At 37.1% G+C, this 15,483-nt stretch overlaps 1 protein-coding gene across 1 annotated transcript in view; it reads left to right on the forward strand.

Moving 5' to 3' along the window:
• Nucleotides 1–7,484: 7,484 nt before the first annotated feature.
• Nucleotides 7,485–15,483, forward strand: part of sardh (sarcosine dehydrogenase) — a 65,812-nt gene continuing 57,813 nt past the window's right edge. Inside the window, 8 exon segments of the mRNA XM_079599343.1 lie at nt 7,485–7,607; nt 9,625–9,951; nt 10,159–10,337; nt 10,664–10,843; nt 10,926–11,049; nt 11,325–11,425; nt 14,055–14,151; nt 14,154–14,158. Of these exon segments, the coding sequence (XP_079455469.1) occupies nt 9,630–9,951; nt 10,159–10,337; nt 10,664–10,843; nt 10,926–11,049; nt 11,325–11,425; nt 14,055–14,151; nt 14,154–14,158 (1,008 nt within the window). The 5' untranslated portion in view covers nt 7,485–7,607; nt 9,625–9,629.

The raw sequence follows: 15,483 nt of genomic DNA on the forward strand, positions 1-15,483 counted from the left end.
TTAACTTTTGAACGATATTCTAATTTTTCGAGTTTCACCTGACCTGTATGAGCAGAGGCAGTAAATCCATAAGCCTAGAATAAAATATTAAGGCGTTATTTAATAAGACTAACTTCATCATCATCATCATCAAGGCCTTTTTCAGCGCAAGCGCCGATCTGAACGGTGTCTAACATGCCGTCTTTCTGTGCAAAAGCTGGTGTAAGCATGGCAGGACAGAGTCGTGCCCTCTGTCAGCGCAGACCGCCAAGCTGCCCGGTCTTCCGCAACGTGATGCCATCGGTCAGGGTTGATGTTAAAGACATTCATGTCCCGCTTGACGACATCCTTAAAGCGGAGCTTGGGTCGGCCACGAGGGCGGTGTCCCACAGCTAACTCCCCATGGAAGATGGACTTTGGGAGACGTTCATCTGGCATAGGCTACGACGTACAAAATATCTTCTTTAGTATTCAGCAGAAGAAACTCATACAGGTTTGTAACAACTTTTAAATGATGACAGAATTTTGAATTTTGGGGTGAACTGTATGGAGTTAGAATCATGACAAAACCTCGCACACGCACAAAACGTGTTTTACTCACACCCAACTATTCACAAACAAACTCAGTGTGGTTTGCAAATACAAAACATCACTCACAAACTAATGCATTTTGTTCTGCAAATAAAAAACGTACCTTCAAACAAACACAGTATGTTTTACATATACAAAGAAACTTATTTCTTCAATGACAAAAATATCCTCCAAGTACAAACTAAAATCTTTCAAGTACAAAAAAAAATCCTTCGAGTAAAAAAAAAAACCTTCAAGTACAAAACAAAATCCTTCAAGTACAAAACAAAATCCTTCAAGTACAAAACAAAATTCTACAAGTACGAAAAACTGTCACGTGACTTTTGTCACTAATTTTCCGCCTTGCTGATCCACACACAAATGCCTTCAGATCCACACACGCTAGTAAACGGTCATGTAATTCGCAGTCCACAACAGCAGGTGGCGTTGTTACCGACTTGCTTGACGCCGCCACGGACATGGAAAGAGAAGAGAAGAAGAAACGCTAACGTCGTGGCTGACGTTTTTTGACAGGGTATATGCAGGAATCCTGAAGTTAATTTCAATACCTTTTTTAAGACTTTTTGAAGACCTTCTCAAAATATTTCAAGACCTCATCGCCACTTCAAGTTAGGGGTGGGCGATATGGCAAAAATATAATATCACGATTTTTTTTCAGGAAAATCACGATTAACGATTTTATCACGATTCCTTTTCATGTTGGTTTTACTATTTTTCAAGTGACTGAGCATCACAGCCAAACTAATGTCCCTATTTTAAAAACAAAGCCTTAGGTAACAAAATATAAAATAAAAAGAATGGCAGACATTTAGGCCAAAGTGGCGAAGATAAAAAATCTTTGTCATTATTTTCTTTGTAATTAAAAATTAAGAATAAAGATACACATACACGACTTAACATACAAATGAAATAAACAGTGCTTTATTTTTTTCAGCTACAGTTGTATTTAACTGCATTAAGAAAGTAATTAAATTAACAAATATGAAAATAAAACACAACTTAGACTTCACTGTATACATTGTACATTGATTCTTATTAAAGCTACTATTAAAGTTCTCAGTCAAGAGTGAGTGATTTGCTCTTTGTATTTTGTCGTTTTATTAACAGGGATAGTTGTCCCAAAAATTTTAATTGTCATTGCAATTGTAACTTAGTCCAGTATCTCTGTTAACAGGCTTTTAGTGCATGTGTGCGTCGGCGGGTGTAACGTTATTGCGCTCAGAAAAGCGCCCGTTAGAACAGCGCATCAGCAGCGAATTACATGTTTAACCGGCAAGGCTTTAAAGCACATGCAAATAATTAATTTTTATGAACTACAGTGTCCCGTTCCTCTGCATTTCATGTGGATATACGTCGCGCTGTACAGTATGTTGAGACGGAGGCGCCAGAACTGCAAACTGATAGAATGCACGATCCTACAATATTTCTTCAAAAGCAGATCGTGGAGACATTTATCATCCACGATCAAGAGATAGGCCTATCGCACACCCCTACTTCAAGTTCTAATCAGCAACAACCCTTTAACTTAATAAACAGTTGTTTGTGCCATGTAGAGGACGATGACACATCACCTAATAGTTTTAGTTTTTTTATTTAACATCACCTAACCGCGCGTTTCGCAAAATATGTGACATCACCTGTATGCGGCGATCTGATCTCACTGACCGACTACGCCGTTGTTTTTTATTAGTAGCTAATGGGGAGGGAAATAAATATATTCATGCATACTTTTGAGTCAAACTCTTTGGACAAAGCTTGAACAAAATGTAATACCTCATAAAATCGGGATTAAGACTTTTTAGCCTAATACCTTTTAAGGTATTTCCCAAAATGGATTTATCAACTTTTAATACTTTTTAAGACCCCGCGGACACCCTGTTTGAACACGATGAGCGGCCAACAGGTGAGTTTACAGTCGTTGCTGGTGAAAAATCAAATGTTAGTAGGCCTATATATTTAGTTAGTAAATATCAAACTCCAGTCCAAAAACGAGTCCAAAAGATGTATAATAGGTGTATCTGGCAACACGGAGGCTGCACCCGCGCCCTCACAACACGCTCTGAACAACACGTTCACTGTTCTAACGTTACCTTCTCGCAGCGACATGAATTGAAAACACTCATATGAAGTGGTTTTAAACGGCTAATTAATCATTCAGAGAGCTTGACATTTTTTTTTTTATATAAATAAAAATGACCGCGGTCCGGACCTCGGTGACCTCAGTCATAGCTAGCCACGGCCATTCACCCTACCCAGGACAGACATGTCTGGAGTTTGATATTTACCAACTAAATATATACTAACATTTGATTTTCCACCAGCAACGACTGTAAACTCACCTGTTGGCCGCTCATCGTGTTCAAAAGACGTCCGCCACCACGTAGCGTTCTTCTTCTTCTCTTCTCTTTCCATGTCCGTGGCGGCGTCAAGCAAGTCGGTAACAACGCCACCTGCTGTTGTGGACTGCGAATTACATGACCGTTTACTAGCGTGTGTGGATCTCATCTGAAGGCATTTGTGTGTGGATCAGCAAGGCGGAAAATTAGTGACAAAAGTCACGTGACAGTTTTTCGTACTTGTAGAATTTTGTTTTGTACTTGAAGGATTTTGTTTTGTACTTGTAGAATTTTGTTTTGTACTTGAAGGTTTTTTTATTTTACTCGAAGGATTTTTTTTTGTACTTGAAAGATTTTAGTTTGTACTTGGAGGATATTTTTGTCATTGAAGAAATAAGTTTCTTTGTATATGTAAAACATACTGTGTTTGTTTGAAGGTACGTTTTTTATTTGCAGAACAAAATGCATTAGTTTGTGAGTGATGTTTTGTATTTGCAAACCACACTGAGTTTGTTTGTGAATAGTTGGGTGTGAGTAAAACACGTTTTGTGCGTGTGCGAGGTTTTGTCATGATTCTAACTCCATAGAACTGTCCCTTTAAAGCAGGGCGACTTCTGGATCTCTATCGCCATCTTTTGGTTAGAGCACAGAAGTACAACCTCAATTTAGTTCTGAATGGTAGTTTTGAAAGATTCAATTGTTGTTTTCTTTTTTGAAATTTAAATGTATTATTATTTACAAAAATATTTTTAATAGTAGGCTATATAATAATTAAAAAAATTATTAAAAGGAATTGCCCAAATACCAACACTTGCGGTTTTTGCACTTGACCTCTTGTCTATTTAAAGGGATAGTTCACCCAAAAATGAAAATTCTGTCATAATTCTCACCCTCAAGTTTCAAACCTCTATGGATTTCTTTCTTTTGTTTAACACAAAAGAAGATATTTTGAAGAATGTTGGTAACCAAACAGCCATTGACTTCCATGGTAGAAAAAAAAATAAAAATACTATGGAGTCAATGGCTACAGTCAACTGTTTGGTTACCAAACATTTTCAACATATCTTTTTTGTTTAACAGAAGAAAGAAACATACAGGTTTGGAACAACTTGAGGGTGAGAAAAAGAAAATGATGACAGCATTTTCATTTAGGGGTGTACTATCCCTTTAAATGACTTATTTCAGGAATGTGGCCAAAGTGTTCACTGCAGGAGTGCGTCTTGAATCAGCTAGTTCAGTAGTCCGGGCACTGATCGGGGATTCGGCCATTTTAAGGGCTGTGTGAATCGCAAAATCCCTCCAATGCACTGAAACATTTGCTCCGTAAAAAGTCCCACAATGCACTGTGAAAGACCCGTTATCAATGCTTTTGCATTGCGAACGCAGTTACTAGAGGAAACGCAAAACTTTTGCTAGAGAACTCAAAATATATTTTTCCTCCCATCTCGTGTTTTTTCATCACCCTCGAAACGCAAAACTTTTGCGAGAGAACTCGAAATATATATATTTTTTTCATCACCATATCCTTTTAGGGCTTACAAAAAGTACAAACAAATTTTTATTAAAATTAAAACATAAAAAATAATATCTAATTCTCACCATTAACAAAAACTATAATACTAAAAACAATGATGAGGGTGAATTTACAGTACATGGCTTATATGCAAAATATTCAAAAGTTTGAAGCTTTCTGACATTATTCACTTTTGATTTGATTAAAATGAATTAGTAGGCTAAATCCAGTTGAGTGTTTTCAGTTCCAGATTCTTTAAGCATTATGTACAAGACAGGAAACAATACGAAATTAAAATAAATAAATAAATGTTTAGTTAAAAATAAAACCTGAGTCAAACATTACACTACTGAATGACTCTTACGATATATGACCGTTTCTCTCACAGTATTTAGGTGTTGAAAGTGGAGAGGATTGATACATGATTAATATAGAGGACTCCTATATCAGCCAGCAGGGGTCATGTGACCACGGCTCAGGGGTAAGGAGGAGGGTTGTGCCAACACCATCCTCAGCTGAAGGCATTGCCCCTCGTGACCCCAGCGAACCCCGTTTCATAAGAACAGCAAAATGCCATCGCATCTGAGCAGTTCATTCTCAAATAACACAAGCAATGGCTGAGCTTAATGCACACAAACAGCCGTTGGAAATGTCCTCTGTCTGCGTAGTATATGATACATGTCAAACTGTTGACAGCACAGTTGTTTGTAGACTAAATTCTGGTATGAACATTTCAAGAAGCAGTTTGCAATGCCTTAAATATAATTTTAAAACCATTTAAAAGTGTCTGAATGAATGAATACAGCAATGTTTGTGGGTGCCACTACTGTCACTGATAGGCTTTTGTCATTGCTTCATCCAGTGTGTTGTCATATTTCCCTGACCGGGGGTGGGGCTCTCTAAACCTCTTCTGATTGGTGGTTTCAGATAGGGAAGGTTTTGTGAGGTCAGCACTCAGTGTCCATGTGTGCGGCTGAAACAGAGAGTTTTCACGCTCTCAGGGATGTTTTGTGCATGTAGAAATAGGTCAGCCAATAATGGTCAAAGTTCATCTGGAAAACTTGTTATTCGGTCTGAATTGTAAGACACTACATATAAAAACCTTCAAAATCCCATTTTAGTAAACTTATGAAGGCCCATTTCTGCCACATAAGGGGAAAAAAAATTATTTTGTAAATCACAGTATGACATAAAAAGTTAAAATGATGAGATGAAAATAAATCATCACATAAAAGTCCTCATTATGAGAAGCTGTTGAAATTCCGACTTAAAAGGTAATAATTATGACATTAAAAGTCAAAATTGTGACAAAGCTCTTCTAACTTAAAGTCAGAATTATGAAAAATATAATAATTATAACAGAATATTTCAACTTTGTAATATCATTATGTCATAATTATGACTTAGTATGCCACTATTATGACTTTTATGTAACGTTGCTTCCATATAAAGGTAAAACATTCCTAAGATGTGTTTTTTCATGAAATGAGAATGATCAGATGCCATATGCGCTAATTTGCATGCATACTGACACCCATTTTATACAGTATATTCATATTTGTGTTGTACAATGCATGTTCAGAAATCCTGTTAGGAGTCCCATTATATTCCTCCTGTAATCCTCATCCATGTTCTCCATATTTTCCAGCAGCAGTGAAGCCTCGTGTGATACTAGAGCAGATGTCAGAGCTCAAGCTTTCTGCTCTAATTGTGATCTGAGGATAAACTGACAGCTGAGTCGCAACATGCCATCGAGCACGTAAACATATACATGTATGAATCAATATAAAACCATAAGGTTTGAACCCCACACATGTGAGTTTTAAGATTAACGCATGATCATTGATTAAATTCTTAAACTTTTTAAATCTCCCCATCTTTGGTTACATCTTTATAGTCTAGAAAATGCTTAAAATCAAGAACTTATGCTTACACTATACACACTTACATATTAAGAAAGTAATTATAAAATTAAATATAACTATATATTTCCATTATATATAGTCTATATTATATATAGTCTATATATAATATATATATATATATATATATATATATATATATATATATATATTATATACACAAGTTATTTTATTATTTCAATATATAAGAAAAAAAATAGGCCTATATAAAATAATAATACAATTTGTAAAACAAATTTACACATTTATATTTCTTTCTTTCCTCAACCCAACATACCATTGGTTCCACCGTCAGACACACACCGTCCTGCTGTTGGTGGGTGGAGAGTTTACCTCCATGGTTTACACGAGGGTTTGCCGGGTTAGCGTGTCTATTTGGCAGCTTGCAATGCAATCAATGGATCTGGGCTGCAGTGTGCACTAAAAAGTACACAACGTCCGCGCCAGCCAACTTTTCTTTATTTTTGTGCGCGTTTTTTCTTTCCATAGTGGATTTATTCATCTGACAGGTAAGCAATGCATGTGTGGTTTTGGAACGGTCTGAAAACTCTCAACTCTCTATCTCAAAACCTACTGAGCTGCCTAAGTAACTTACACAATATTTTTAGGCACGACAGAAACCGTTCTAAGGTTCTTAAGTATAAGTTGGCCGAAAACGACCACGTTTTACCCATTTTGAACGTTTCACACGTAATTTTGAATCCAAATTGCGAAAATCCGAATTGTACCGCTGCGATATGTTAAGTAACAGACAACCGATCAGAAACCCCTTAGTACTGCATTAAATATCAATGCGTTTTTAGTAGTTTCAGCGTCTGAAAAAAAAGTTATGTTATAGAGTTGCGGCTTGTATTTTTTATAGGCTAAATGTTTGTGTGTGTGTGTGTGTGTGTGTAATATGCCCTAGGGCTGCCGCTGCTATATTATTTAATAGCGTGCTCGTGGCATTGTACCTGTCCGATTGATATTAATATGCAAAGATGTACGTACGACCTGGGGTTTGCAAATATCGGCCTGAGGGAACTCCTCGAAAGACCCATCGGTATGAATCCTCGTCAGACACGTTGCAGCTCTGTTTGTAGTTCGGCTCATTCACGCATATCTGCAGTTCCGAAGTTCGCCACACACAGCTGTGCTCGTCCACATGCTCAGTCAGCAAACAGCCATATTTGAGTGCCGGTTGCTCTGTTTATGAGCATATCTCAACAGTCTCAAGAAGCAGTTAACTAACAGAGGACTTCTGCTCTTTTACTAAGTTTTATATAGGTGAGCGACACTGATGTGAAGTTACTATTGACCTATCACTTCACACGCTGATAGTTTTTTTTAGTTGTCTTGTTTGTTTTTTAGACAAGTTATCTATCTTATGCATGTCCATCTGTTTTACAATGTTGTTTTGCACGTTATTATTATTATTATTTAGTTTAATATCAATTTCATCGTGCTTGCATTACACAAATGCTTCAGCCAAAACAATCTTTTGCATCACGTTCTGCAAAAACAAGTTGGTCATTATTGCATTATTTTCAGGCGACACTTTGTTGACCAGTGAGTAGGCTTAAATAAGAAACTGAATTGTCTGTAAAACATTTCAGATGACAAGGCTTAACTAAAACTCTTATTAGTGTAGATAAGCTGACTCACATGGTGCTCACAGTGAAGAATGTTAAGAAATATAAAAATGAGATATAGGCCTAGATGGATAATAAAAAATAAAAATGACTTAGTGCTTGGCTTAAGTTAGTTTTTATTTATTTATTGGTAACACTTTACAATAAAGTCCCATTTGTTAACTTTAGTTAATGCATTAACTAAAACGAACTGAGCAATCCATTTGTTACAGTATTTATTAACGTAATTAATAATAAAAAATAGCCCACAACTGTTCGTTGTTAGTTCATGTCACCTCAGGTCCATTAAATAATGTTAAATAAATAAAGATGAATGATTTTTCATTGTTAGTTAAAGCTGCAGTCCGTAACTTTTTTTGGCTTAAAAATAATCCAAAATACATTTTTGTGCAAGTAGTACATAACCAGCCAGTGTTCAAAACTATCTGATTGCCTTAGCTCTATTCAAAACGGTAAGCTTGTAATAATGTGTTTTATTCCAGTGGTACTGGCAGATTTACGCGGAGTCATTACGTCACATCTGTACGAAGAGTCTCGGCTAGTAGGCTATATTGCGTGTGAGGATGCTGGAGGTGGAGATTTATAGCCTTTTCTCACTGCACTTATAATTAAATCTATAATTAAACTTATCAATTTGATGGCGGATCCAGAAAGGTTCAAACGACAATCACCAGTGACAAATGGAGATTCACCCGTTGTAAAATGCGAAAGACTTCAGAGTGGCTACAGAAAAAAAGAGGCTGCAACCGGGCCCATGCGGAAACCAGGATAAATATCGGAAGGGCTTTTGAAAGGTGGCTTGAACTCCGTGTTTTGTAGGGGTTCAAATCGGACACAGAGAGTGCTTTTTTTTCTGCTGGACAGGTAAGACATTTCAATGGTTCAATTATGTAACAGTAGCGCACTTGTTCGCTTAATTCATACAGTTACGGAGTAGGTTACTGAAGTACAGGTAGCCCTAATACACATTAAATGTAGTCGCGCAATGCTGATGTTAACATTAACAATTTGCAAACAAATGATAATTTTCACGGTTTGACGTGATATGATAAGCGATCGTTAGATTTAATCAGCGCGATTTACTGCAATGATTTTCTTTCCCTTTGTTGGTCAGAACAAAAGTGGATCTTACTTGCTCAGATGACATTTTAAATTCTTATGTTGGTCATACTTCAGTTCCAATAAGTAGAATCTGTGATTGCGAATGCCAGTATCCACACTGGCGCGGTGACATAATATAGCCTACAGCCATACATTCTCCTCAAAACATTGGATTAATCCGCGCTGTGCCGAGGCATAACCGACGTAAAGTTGATAATTCCGCGAATAACTGTAATTACAGATTTCGAACAAAGAGGAAAAACTACGGACTGCAGCTTTAATGTCAACTTATGTAGTTAATACATGCAATTGTAAATAGGTACCATATTATTATTTTTTTAAAGACAAAAATTGCAGCTGTATATCAAAAATCCAGGTGTATTTTATTTTAAAGAAAACTTTTTTAATGGGCAGACCATTCATCTTATGTAGAAAACTCAAAAAAGTAATTGTATCAAATAAAAGTGGGTCCAGTACTGAGCCCTGAGGGACTCCTTTTCTATCAACATTATATAATACGAGTGCGTGTTTATGGTCTTGTGTTGTTGCAGGGGCCATGGCCTTCTTGGGAACAGTGGCGCGGAGGATGACGGCATGCCGCCAGCACCTCTCGCCCCTCTGCCGTGCCACCACCCGCTGCTATAGCTCCCAGTCTACACACACCACAGAGAAGAGCGTCCCCTATGAGAAGACCCTCAAACAGGAGGATGGCATCAGTGGGCCAACCAAACCACTGCCAAAGTCTGCAGATGTTGTGGTGATAGGAGGAGGAAGCCTGGGTTGCCAGACCCTCTACCACCTGTGTAAAATGGGCATGACCAATGTGGTTTTGCTGGAGAAGGACAGATTGACTGCAGGCACCACCTGGCACACGGCGGGTATTGCACTGTTTACTTTGTGATTAGAGACTAATCACAGTTTCTTCCCGCGAGTTTAGTTCAATAGTTTAGTCCATGAATAGGCTTACATAACTGGTTGTGTAATAGTTAAAGCTTACTCCATGGGCGTAGCAGTCTGTCAAATACAAATGAGCTCCAGCTTGTCTTTTGTGTCTTTGTTTGAATCATCTTTTTATGTTTCCACAGGTCTTTTGTGGCAGTTAAGACCAAGTGATACTGAGGTGGAACTCTTGGCTCACACTCGCAACGTGATCAGCTCAGAGCTGGAGGAGGAGACGGGACTCGAGACGGGCTGGATCCAAAATGGAGGCCTGTTCATCGCTTCCAACAAGCAGCGACTGGACGAGTACAAGCGCCTCATGTCGGTATGGCACAAATGCTAAACCACACATCTTGGCAAGATAGAAATGGAACTGCACAGTCAAATTACAAAGACAAAGAAAATGTCCTGCCTCTTCTACAAATTAAGCATTTGCAACCAAAAAAAAAGTTTATTTCTATAAAAATGCTCAAAAATTCATTCGTATGTAAATTGTCCACTGGAATCCGATGTGCCATTTTTTTTAATTTTTTATAATGAATGCAGTGATTGACTAATCAGAATCAAAAATTTCAAAGAGGCATGTGTTCATAATGAATGAAATATGAAACATAATCTAATAAGTGGATACTCACACATTTTGCTTTTCAGTTGGGTAAAGTGTACGGCATTGAGTCATACGTCCTGTCGCCAGCTGAGACTAAAGACCTGTATCCTCTGATGAATGTGAAAGATCTGTACGGCACACTCTATGTGCCTAAAGACGGCACCATGGACCCAGCTGGCACCTGCACCACCCTCTCCAGAGCAGCCACTGCACGGGGTGCCACTGTACGCCTCCATTGATGACTGACTTATTTAGTTACGATTGAATGCATGAACCATATTGAAACATGATTATTATTGATTTCAGGTGATCGAGAACTGTCCAGTGACGGGTGTCCAGGTTAAGGTTGATGATTTTGGCGTGAAGAGAGTGAAAGCTGTAGAAACTGCTCATGGGACCATCCAAACTCCATGTGTGGTGAACTGTGCAGGTCAGAAAGATGCAGACTTCACCAGCAGAGGGCAGTCTGGGATAGTGGAATGACATCTATTGCTGTAAAAGCAAACTTTTTCACCAATGTCATCTCACCTCTTAGCATTTTAAATATTTAAGACACACACATACACAACACATTTATTTATTCAATATTATACTAATTTCTATGGTCTTTTTTTAATGGATATCATAATCATATTTCATCAACTGTCTGTTTTCATGCCAATACAGCATAATCCTGTCACTTATACTTCTCTATGTTTTTTTTAGGTGTCTGGGCCACTAAGCTGGGTAAAATGGCAGGGGTCAATGTTCCATTGGTAGCCATGCATCATGCTTATGTTGTCACTGAAAGAATCGAGGGAATTCAGGTAAGTGCTGCACGCTGTCCAAGTTCAGTCCATAGTATTACACATCACAAACCAACAACCATAATAAATCATGTCTTTGCGCTTGGTGGTAGCCTTAAGTATATGTGGTGGACATAACGTGCATAAAATGCCCCTACTACCTCATGGGGGTCTTGAGTAATCACACCTTTGTCCTAGGCTATATGTAAACCGCAAACACTAGGATCTTTGCAGAAGAAGGTGCCATGACCTCAGATGAATCAACACATTTAACCATGTGCACATGGACCTTAACATTCCACGCACTAAAACACAGCAGGAAAACTCAAAAGCACACCATTAAGGGGAGAGATGCACACAATACAAAAACAGTGAGGCATTTTGCATGATTTTTTCATACAGTGATGCATGCTGGGAAACAGAGTCCGACATTTTAACAGCCGGTTAATGTGCAGCAATTGCGGTTGAGCCATATTTAAATGAAGTAATTAGCATTCTTTTTAGTGCAAACATCTTGGTTTTAGGTTTTTAATCAAGTTAATCCCAATTTAGGTGTAGAATTTTTAGACAAAATGGGCCTTTCTATTAAAACGGTAAAACAGCAGTGTCCATTTTAAATTTTAATAACCGTTTTTTTTTTGCCCTGAAAATAACCAAAGAAGCTTGTGTGGCATTAAAATAACCACAACTTAAATGAATTAAGATTATTGTTTATTGTGCCTTATTAAAAGAACTGCTATTTGCCTGCTGCAATTAATGTTCTACACCCGTGAAAAGTAGGTCAGGGCTCAACACAGAGGATGGGCTGATGACCAGTTTGACAGAGTTTCAGGCCACATGTGCTGCATTCACTACATTTTACATCTTGTGTATATATGTTTTTGTGCCTTGAATTGTGCTACCGTAATTATGTTACCAAGGAAACCAATGCATTGTACTAATTTAAATGTGTTATCAAGGAAACCAAGGATAATGTGACAGCATCAGTTAGAATGGTGTGAAAAAATCAGTAATGCTTCACACTAGATTAGTTTCCCAGCAGTTTATAGCTGTCATAGTTACATTTATATGTATTTCCATGTAATATTAACGTATATTATTAAAAATGTATTAATAGTAGTATTTAATATTTACATTTAATAAAAATAATGATGTAAATTAATAATAATATGATTAAATAACTACATAATAATTAAATGAAAGATTCAGTCATGAAACTCTATTCGTGTTCTGATTGGTTCGTTCAATGTAATGTTTTCAGCCAATCAATTTCACGTATTCATTACCACTTCCCTTTGTAACCATGGCATCCAAACACAAACAAAAACATTAACTCTGCGCTCCTTCTGGATTCTTATTCTACCCCTCCGCCTCCCCAGCACCACCTCTCTCTCTCTCTCTCTCTCTCTCTCTCTCTCTCTCTCTCTCTCTCTCTCTCTCTCTCATCTCTCTCTCTCTCTCTCTCTCTCTCTCTCTCTCTCTCTCTCTCTCTCTCTCTCTCTCTCTCTCTCTCTCTCTCTCTCTCTCTCTCTCTCTCTCTCTCTCTCTCTCTCTCTCTCTCTCTCTCTCTCTGACTACAGCTATAAAATAAATGAGTTGTACTATTTCAAAACGGAAGTGCGTCACTGAGCTCAGAGCAAGTAGTCCATTGGGGCGTCGTGCTCTATTCTGTGGCAGATCACAGCCATGGCATAAGCACTTAGCTCAGAGCCTTCCTCTGGATTATGCAACTGTGTGTGTGAGAGAGAGAGAGAGAGCGCTTGTAGTTTGATGCATGGTTGATGACCGCTATGTTACTCCTCACAGAATGGCCGATGTGTCATCACTGAATCTCAAGTAATGAAATGTTTGTCATCCACATGATGTGATAGTAAAATTGATAAATCTTTTGCTTCTGAATGGACTGTGAAACTGCTAAATAAATTATTAAGCCTCAAACCAACATTAACATACTATGGAAGCTTGTTTCTGCCATGGAATAAAAAAATAAAAAAAAAGGTTTGTGACCTTTTATCTCGCAATGCTGACTTCGTTCTCGCGTTGCGAGTTTATTACAATTTTGATTATTTTTTATTTATTTTTTACAATGTTTCACATGTTAACATTATCTAATGTATTGCTGCATTTGTTACAATATTTATTAATCTTTGTTAATGATAGTTAATAAAAAATACAGTTCATGTTAGTTCACAGTGCATTAACTTATGTAACAAATACAGCTTGATTTTAATTATTAAATATATTAGTAACTGTTGAAATATTATTCACTAAGGTTAATACGTGCTGTAGAAGTGCAGTTCATTATTAGTTCATGTTATCTAATGTAGTTAATTAATAAAACCAATGTTATGTTTCCATCCAAAATTGTGAATATAACTTATGTGCAAAATTGGGATATCGCATAAAACATTTGCGAATAAAGCACCATTTCCATCCAGTGAGTCGAAGAGAACAAAATCGTCATTATATGACGCTTAATATTCAGAAATAAGCTTCCATAAATTACTTGGAAGTGTCGCTGTACACACTGATCGTGTCAGCATCTGATGAGATGGAGTCTTGTTGGATATAGTTTCACCATATTTACTCCTACAAAATGCTTTGTCATACATGAATATAATGAGCTTTCTAATATGTCTTTTCCCACTAGAATATGCCCAACGTCAGGGACCATGATGCATCTGTCTACCTCCGTCTCCAAGGTGACGCTCTTTCTGTGGGAGGCTACGAACAGAACCCCATATTCTGGATGATGTAAGTTGTAATGACTGACTGTTTCCAAAAGAGAAAAAGTCTGAGATATACATTTGTTATAGTTGTTTATGTTGTATATTTGCTGTGTTTGGTTTGAGTTCCACAATCCAGATATCGGGAAGTTCCCATTTACCTCTTGATTTGCTGTGCATTCGAATGATTTGGTACAAATAAAATGGGTGCATGCGTGATTTCATATTTTTTCCTCTTCCCAATGTTTAGAGATATTGTGCAAAATGAGGGGAGAAAAGTGCATTAGGTTTGTAATTGATGTTTTATCAAATTATTTGTCTTTCTCATTAGGGATTAACAATGTATCATTTTGTTTGTTTTTCGGGCTGAACTTAATATTTTCGTTTTTTAATATTATTGGTTGATATTTTGCATGCTAATTTCTGCCTATTTTTACATATAGATTGACTGTTAGATGATAGAAAAGTTAATCTTTATAAACATTTAAAAAACATTGCACTGATATTTTATTGTATTATTGTTGCGTTTTTTGAATATTTTTAATTCGATTTTATTTTGACATTTTATTTAGAGTTAAATATTTTAGTTTGTTTTAGTAATTTTGTTATGTGTTTTTGCCTCTTTTTTTTTTTCATATTTCTGTTCAGCTTTAATATTTAAACATACAATTTAAACATATTTTATTTCAGTTAGTTGCCAAAGCCACATTTCTACCTTTTGATTATGTGTAAGTTGCAGCTAAATTTGTGCTTCAGTGAATGACACAAACACACACACAGTTTAATCTTGGGACGCACGATATAACAACATTAAAGAAAACGCGATTTTGCTTAGTGCGATTTTTCAAATGGCAAAGGCCCCGATTGAATTATATAAATATGCGCTTTGTGTTTTGAAGCGCGCGTGCGACTTGTAACAGTGAGGGTCTCCGAGAGACTCGTTTCATTATTAAGTGGCTCGGTGTGCATTATTAATGAGGAGAAACTCGTTCGCTCCAATCACTGCGCTGTTTTCTGCATGAGATTGCATTACACCGGAGACTTCGAGTGTCACGAGAGGCTGTTTCAGGTGTTGTTCATCTGTCGTCTGTTCAACTCGGCGCTGTTGTCTTTCAGAGACACATACAGAGGCTTACCTACCAATACATAAACAGCATTTAATGAGTTAAACAACTAGTTTAACAACACTCAAGCTTGGATCACAGTTCATATCCGGACCAGAGTGAGCGTGGTTTAAGTTTTATGGACATATTTCATATACTCTTTATCGTCTGTAAATAAAGAAATGAAAACATAAATATTAGTATTGAAATTGTACAGTTGTACTATAAAATAACATTATTAGTTTCATTA

Source organism: Phoxinus phoxinus (assembly GCF_949152265.1).
Source record: "Phoxinus phoxinus genome assembly, chromosome: 23".
NCBI classification, from domain to species: Eukaryota; Metazoa; Chordata; class Actinopteri; order Cypriniformes; family Leuciscidae; genus Phoxinus; species Phoxinus phoxinus.